This window comes from Mytilus edulis, chromosome 14 (genome assembly GCF_963676685.1).
Source record: "Mytilus edulis chromosome 14, xbMytEdul2.2, whole genome shotgun sequence".
NCBI lineage: Eukaryota > Metazoa > Mollusca > Bivalvia > Mytilida > Mytilidae > Mytilus > Mytilus edulis.
The window spans coordinates 57,040,943-57,049,310 of record NC_092357.1 but is presented as its reverse complement, the minus strand read 5'-3'; the positions used below and the strand labels follow the sequence as shown (position 1 = coordinate 57,049,310).

The 8,368-nt window shown below is 32.1% G+C and overlaps 1 protein-coding gene across 1 annotated transcript; it reads right to left on the bottom strand.

The window, feature by feature from the left end:
* Positions 1–875: 875 nt before the first annotated feature.
* LOC139502675 (uncharacterized) lies at positions 876–6,582 on the bottom strand. The gene is made up of 2 exons (XM_071292207.1): positions 6,495–6,582; positions 876–2,807 (listed from the first exon to the last, which is right to left on the bottom strand). The coding sequence occupies exon 2, from the start codon at positions 2,797–2,799 to the stop codon at positions 1,105–1,107; it is 1,695 nt and encodes a 564-aa protein (XP_071148308.1). The 5' UTR covers positions 2,800–2,807; positions 6,495–6,582; the 3' UTR covers positions 876–1,104.
* Positions 6,583–8,368: the final 1,786 nt, after the last annotated feature.

Below are 8,368 nucleotides of genomic sequence, written 5' to 3'. Positions count from 1 at the left end.
ATATGTAAGGAACATCTGAGAGATACACACCTATACTAAATCAGTTATTATGTTGGGTCATTTTAACTTTTTGCTATACCATATATACCGTATAGGACTTGTCATTGTTCAAGACAATATGGTACGCTAAAGTGTGTAACCGTATTCTTTTTTCAACATTTTCCTTTTCATGCTTCCCAACATTTGATATAATTTCCAAAAGCTTCTTTGACAACAAATAAATGGTTACACTATTGTCTACAAGGATGTCCGTCGGGTTTAAATTGTCATAAAAACGAAATACCATTGACCAACTACGATCACATGTTTGATATAATTTTCAAAAGCTTCTTTGACAACATAAATGGTAACACTATTGTCTACAATGATGTCCGTCTGGTTTAAATTGTCATAAAAACGAAATACCATTGACCAACTACGATCACATGTTTAATATAATTTCCAAAAGCTTCTTTGACAACATAAATGGTAACACTATTGTCTACAATGATGTCCGTCGGGTTTAAATTGTCATAAAAACGAAATATCATTGATCAACTACGATCACATGTCTGTATAGATAGAAATGTAATTACCTGCTGAGAATACTTTGATACTATTTAGGTTTTAAAACAGGTAACAGTAATTTGGTTCTAAATAAGTTAATACAAAAATATTTAGAACCTTGAAAAATCTCATTCATTTATTACCGAGAATTTAAAATATTGTTAGTTCTTAATATTTAAAAACAATCATGAATTATCACATCACACTAAAGAAGAAAAGCAGTTCCCAAGAAAGTGAAATTGTCAGCAATGTCAATCATTTTGGGTTTTTCTTAAAAAATTGTAAAAACAGACGTTAAGTGTCTTTTGTTAAGAGAAAATAGCAAACGGTTAACGGAAACCATCCTTTATTATCATAAAGTTTGATCCCCTACATTTATAAAAATAAATTCTTGTGGTTTATGTTGTATATTTACAAAAATATCCAAATAAATAGTTTTGTCAGTAATCTTAATTTCAATTACTTTTTAGATAACACTGTTGAGGAAAACGGTTGCCAAGTAATTTGAAGATTTTTGTCTTCGGTTCGTTCGTTTGGTCGATCGTTTTTTTCTTTCAATTACTTCGACTGAACATTGTAGAGAAAAGCACTCTGCCTATAATATGCAATAAGAAGTTCTCTTTTCTCTTTATCAAAGAAAATAGCGGTTGGTTGAAGGAGACCATCCCCTTTGGTCAAGATTTCCTTGTGCTGTTTTCCGTCGCTTGATATAATGAATACGTTCGACGATTTTTCTCCAACAACGTACACGTTACCATCATTATCTAAAGTGATGCCTCTCGGTCCTTTCAAAACTAATTCATCTTTAAAAGTCCAAACTCGAGATCCATTACGATCATAACAAACTACACTGTTATCATTGTTGTCAGTGTAGTATATTTTGTCGTTGGATACAGATACGTAAGAATACTGTGGCAAGTTACAACTGATCACGTGAGAGGTAGTATAATCCACAGTGTTTACTTTATATATGCCTAGTCCTTGTACACAGACGAACAGCGAGTCTTGGTCTCGTGTGATTCCAAATGACGGACCGTTAAGCTTGATGAACTTTAGTGTACTTCGGTTGTCAATGTTTATAATATCAACACCGGTCCTATCGAATGAGGATCCCGATGTAACAGCGACATTTTTATCATCGACAAATGTTATATCAAACCCAAAACTAGGATCAACCGACATCTTATATTTCAGGGTTCCATCTGACGCAATTACGTAGAGTGATTTTTTACAATTATGATCACTGAACAATAAGTCTCCCTCTCTTGACATACAGCAACCCCTTACTGCCTTTCCATTAGTTTTTATTTTCTTCTGCAGAATTAACTTTACATCGTTAACGGTCTTCCTCGTTACTGCTACTTGTATTTGTGCTTGCTTATCTTTCGCTCTTGTCAACTCAATATCACTTATGTGATTTTTTATTTCAATTGACCCAAAACTCTTAAGATTGTTCAAAATATTTTGAACATTTGTGTCAACCTTGTACACAAGGTCAAGATGCTCTAAACCTTTTGTATCTATCAACGACTGTAAATATTGTTCATTTTCATCAACCTTGACCTCAAGGTCTCTCATTCCAATATATGTTTGAAGATCGGATGCATAATCTTTAATGCTTTTGAAATTCAACTGACATTGAGTTATTATAGATCCTCTTTCCTTGACCGGCAGCAAAACTTTCTGAATACTCTCTTTACATTGGTACTCCTTCTCTTTGAGCTCTTCAAGAATTTTTTTCTCAAGGTTATCTAAATGATTGTTTATTTCAACTCTTATCTGCTTTATTTCTTTAACATGTTGAACTCGTAATGTTTCAATGTCAGTTACATTAGCCTCTCGGTTTTTCTTTATTCTTTCAATGTTTTGTAATAGATCGCCAAGCCTTGATTCTAAATCTAGAAATTGCCCAGAGGTCTTGATGTTCATGGTGATCTTTTCAATAGAAGTGACGTTGCACTTACTATGATCATTAATGCATTGGAGACAAAGAGGTATTGCATGTTCATTACAATATATTTGATATTGTTCATTGTGATAGACGCATGATTGGTTTATGTCAGCTATGAATGACGGAAGAGATTTGTAACTTGAAATTGGTATGGGTTTGTGTCTTCGGGTGGCCTTCAGTAATTTATGATGCTCTAAGCACTCATCACAAAGAGCTTCTTCACATTCCGGGCACCAGTGGTCAGATGTTTTCGTTATCTTCCGAAGTGAACATATGCCACATATACTTGTATTTGATGCCATAGTGAAATCTAAAAAATATAATATCAAAGATGTTCAACATTATTGTAAAATGTGTTTAACAATTCTTGAGAATTTTCATTTTTACCTTGATAGAGGCTTACTCCTCAAAACGAAGTTATTAAACCAAGAGTTCCAAATGTTGAAAATTAATCATTCTTCGTAAATGTAACGACCTTGTTGACCGTTATGGAAAAAAAATCAATAACCGTTTCACAGATGATATCGAATATGTTCATTGTGTCGTAATTACAACCCCCTTTCCTTTTCATAAATGTGACCTACCGGAATAGACTATTTACCGGGTGTGTAGTAACATGAGCAGCACGACGGGTGCAACATTTGGAGCAGGATCTGCTTACTCTTCCGGAGCACCTTAAATCAACCCTATTTTTTGTTCGAGTTTGTGTTGCTTAGTCTTGTGTCTTGTGTACTATTATATGTTTTTTTGTCTTTTTTTTTATGCATGGCCTTAGTTTATTTTCCATCTATGAGTTTGACTGTCCCTCTTGTATCTTTCTAAAGCTCCACTGAATTGTTTTTTGTTGATTTGAGGCTATCTGATTTGCTTTTGAAGCAAACATGTAATGTTTGGTATGATATGTTTTAGAAAATTGTGGACGGCCATGGAAATACATATGTATGAAATAGTCGAAATCTAAAGCTACTTCAGAATAAGTAAACTGTTCGACTATTGTCGAGATTTCTTCAAGATTTAGAATTAAGCAACGCTAAGACAACTAATTATATGTGTAACATGATGTAAATAAACATAATAAACGTGATTTTTTATTACAATAAAGAATTTATAAATAAATATACAAAAGTATAAACATATAACAATACATTATTTAAATCAAGTTTTAGATTATTTTAGGTATTCGTTGTTATTCTGTGGTTAACATGTCATAAAGCACTTTTATATTATTGATTAGGTTTTTTTTTATCTACGTCTCTGTCGTGTGTGTTCTTGTGTTTATTTGTACTGTATTCCTGTCATGAAATGTTGCCATTTTAGTGGTATATTTAACATTGCCATAAAGCCCGAGGTTTGGCTAGCCACAAAATCAGGTTCAATCCACCATTTTATCTTAAAATGTCAAGTCAGGAATATGGCAGTCGTTTTTTAATTGTTCGTTTTAATGTATGTTGCATTGTCGTTTGTTTGGGGTTTATATTGCACTTCAGTGCCATGGTTTCTGTTTTTCGTTGTTTTCCTCTTAGAGCTGATGCGTTTCCCTCGATTTTAGTTTGTTACCCGGATTTGTTTTTTTCTCAATCGACTTATGACTTTTGAATAGCGGTATATTATGAGTTTATATACTACTGTTGCCTTTATTTACAAAACATCCAGATGTCACAATACAACATACAATAACCCGCCGATCATTGCCTTAACTGCTTAAGATGATTTATAGAATGATATACTTCGACTAATAGAATGAAAATACACAGAACTATAACGGATGATTTCTTTATCTTCAAATAAAACAACTCAAATTTCAAGTTGTGGAATCCTTGGAAGATAAATGACAACTCTTTCTTATTGCATACTAGGTCTCAATTGATTATTTTATTTCAGTTCGACATTAAAACAATAATAATCAGCAACATGTATAACCGATGAACAAATAGCATTGTTTTGCTATCACATAATTTAGTCATTTTTGTTTTGTAAAGATAGTAAGACTAATCAATTATTGAGTTAAGTATCTTGTAATGAGTTTCTTCACCAAGCACAGCTGGATACGACCGCACAGGTCCAACCCTCAAATAGTGGGGCAAAAATGGACACAATATTCGTACTTGATGAAGGCCTTAATTTGGATACTAATCAAATTTTTGACACATAATAGGTTTCTGACACCGAATGACTGTAGTCAAAGAACTTTGTTTGTTTATGTGATTTGCATTTATATTTTTTTTTTGGCTTTTGTGCATACACTATGCTGTTGCAAATTGACCCTCGTTCCCCCTAAAAATAAAATCCAACTTTTTTTTCAAACAAAAAACACTATTTGAAAAAAAAATTCTTTTCAATTTCTGAAATCTTAAGAACAAATTGTTCCCCCCCCCCAACAACAAATTGTTTGACCTCCCTACCCACTTTTCAAATAAAATAGCTTTCCCTCAAGATATGGTCATAATCTCAATCAAAATTTCCAATGGAGTTTGTTACCGTAATAACCAATTTAAAAACATCATAAAAGTCTTAAAATAGAAAATGACATTCATAATCATGGCTGAATTAAATAACCTTCATCTAGCAGCAACTTTAAGAAAGTAACTTCTAAAAATAAGTTACAGCTAATAACCTCAAGACAATACAACATTTCTGTATGCATAATTTAAAAGTGTAAGGGAGGTTATTATGTAATTCAAACAACATTATCAATATTGTGTTTGAATTATCTCCCTTACACTGCTTTAAAATTATGCTTTGCACTTTGTCCATTGTCCATTAACCATGTTCAAACCCTCATCTTCCCCACTATTTGGCCTTTTAATGCTGTAATTAGGTGAGGTTAGATGAAAATTAATAAATTAAGAATTTGAAATTGATACTATAAGCTTGTATATATAGCATCCACAAAGGATAAAAATAAGCTAAAAATATTGATAGGTCATGGACTTTCTTTTCGAGATATTTGTGATTTAAAATATGGTGGGAAAAGGCTGACTCGGACTTTTTACCTTATCTTTGCATTGGTATTATTTGGGTCTAAAAACTAAAGAAAGAAAATCAAGAATCTTCTCAAATTTTGGTAAATGACATTTCGTGAGCTGTTAAGTCTTATATGAAAAAATAAATGGGTGTTATGAGGCAAAATATTTAACATTGTATTGTATGGAAAAACACCAAGGAGTCCGAAAATTTGACACAAATTCCAAAACATCACCTTAGTACATCCTTAAACATTTGTTGATTCGAACGTCACTGATGATGTAGACGAAACGTGCGTCTGGCGTATATATAAAGTTTTAATCCTTGTATCTATGATGGGGTTTTTTTCAGAGAGATCCATAAATCTTTCCAAAAGTTATTGTCTTAAAATCTAAACAAAATGCTTATTTGGACACCTTGTGAGCTCCTCATTCATAAACTGTTGGGATCATAACCCTAAAAATCCATCTTAATCGTCTTTTTGTGGTCATAAACCTTGTGTTTAAATTCATAGATTTCTAGTTTCTTATACTAAAGTAATTGTACGAAAACGAAATGTCTTCGATCGCCGATGAGACAACGCTGACGCTGACGACGACGCTGACGACGAACGACGACGACGTCGACGTGATACCAATATACGACTGCACAATTTTTTGCGGTCGTATAAAAATCAGACTTTGATATTCATATTTTGTAAGTATTAGGAATGTTCAGTATTCTTTAACAATATTTTCTACGATTGATCAACATACCCCTGATAACAATAATGGTAGTTGTGTGATGTTAAAACAAACATGAAAGAATAAGTAATAAAATACCAACATTAATCCTCTTGTCAAAATATCAATTGTTTTTCATTTCGTTCCACTTTTAATGCATGTTTAGACCCATTTCAGAATGTTGAAGTACTCTTGGGAAACAATTTAAACTAGTATTTTTAGAATGATATCGATATATGGAAACAGAATTATCAACATTTTTTATCAAAGTACACTTAAATCAATTATTATAGTAACAATTTAAATCTTACCTAAACTTTGTAATATAACAAAAGCAATCAAATGTTATCATCCATTTTTCTAAACAAGGAAGAAAAAAGGTCACATGACAGAGGTATACTTATCTTGTACGGGGAAACCTGGTGTGTCAAATAACTGATATTTTAATTTTCTGCTTATAAAAGTGTGTCATGTATGATTTACTAGTAAAACAGGAAGAAATAAAGTCAATTCATACATTTTTCAGAAACCTGTCACTACTGTTGTAGTTTTTTTCTTCGAGGGTATCACCAGCCGAGTCAGTCATAAAGTTAGTCACTGATGAGTCTTTCTGGTGCTAATACAAAATTGCAATCCTGGTATTTATGATGAGTTTATTTTCAAAATAACTTTCTGATAATTGAATTTACTGTGTTGAAATAGTATATTTATAACATTTACTAAGATAAGGTAAAGGAAAGTGTTCGGTGTTTCCAAAACAACTCAATTGTGTATCAATTATTGGACCAGGATCTTGTTGATTAATATTTCGTTTCAATTTCACAAATTAAACATGAGGGTCTTGAATTATAATTCTACGTACTGACGTTGTTTATATACAAAGACTTATAAAAAGAACACCGTAACAGTACGTGGATCGGTATTTCTACATCCCACCATTTTGCTTTTGTGCTACGGTCAGTTTTTGTAATCTTGTCTTTCATTTTTGCTTCTGTGCTTTGTCTATAGATTGGCTATATGACATTTTGTTTTTTCTTTGGTGCATTCATTAACATAGTTAATTGTTTATTTTTATAGTGATTAAGGTTATACACCAAGATTAATGTTGACTGTTCCACCGCTATTGTTCAAATTAATTTTACCTATTGTGTGTTTATTTCACACGATGTTGTCAATATAATAGAAGTGTAAGTTGCCATACAAATGAGATGTTTAGCGAGCTATAAAAACAGGTTAAATCTTCTACAATTCAAAATATGTTTATCGGAATCAGGACAAATGCGAATTTATATGCTGAAACATTATTATATACTCAGTATCTAAGCAAAGTTTTCTATTTGAGACAATGAAAAATGTACAGGATATATAAGATAAATGATTAAAAATAAAATTATTCAGTCAGTCTGTATGTAAAAATATTGTCATGACTTACAAATTAGATTTATCATTTAGAGTTGTCCCTCTTTGTCTTATTATGTGTCCCTGTGTTTTTATTTTTTAAAACATGTTGATTTATGGATTGATAAACGTCCAGTGGCGAATATTTCATGCATGTTCAGGACGATTGCAACATGTAATGTTTGTCGTGATAATGAATTCACCTTTTTCAGGTGAATTTTATTGTAGTCTATATCCTCTGAATCAAGGCTCTTTAATTAGAAATAAAGAAATGTGATTTATAATTTAATGAGGCCATCAGTTATTCGTCAGCTTCTCTTGATATGGCATTACCATCAGTTGGAATATATCATTTCCTCCATAAGACGTATTCTTTGTAGTTTTCTTGTGAAGGTTCTTTTTGGGTTTTTTTCGTTTATTGATGTTTTTGTCATATGTTTGTGTTGTTGTCTTAGGATAATGTACTTCCATATATGTACTAAATCCATATACAATACAATATTTTTCGCACAAAATTCATAACATTACACCTAAAATTCTACTGGTGTTAGTTGTTTTTGTGCCTCTCATCAATCGACTGAGGAAAAGACAAATGCTACTATTTTTTACAGTTTTTTTCTTGTGTTGAGCTGATACACCACTGTCTACGGTTATATATGAAAGGGTTCAACCCTCATAATCATGTTAAATACGATTAATAAAATTGGCAATGGAAATGGGGAATATTTCAAAGAGAGAACCCGACCAAAGAGCAAATACCCGAAGGCCACCAATGGGTCTTCAAAGC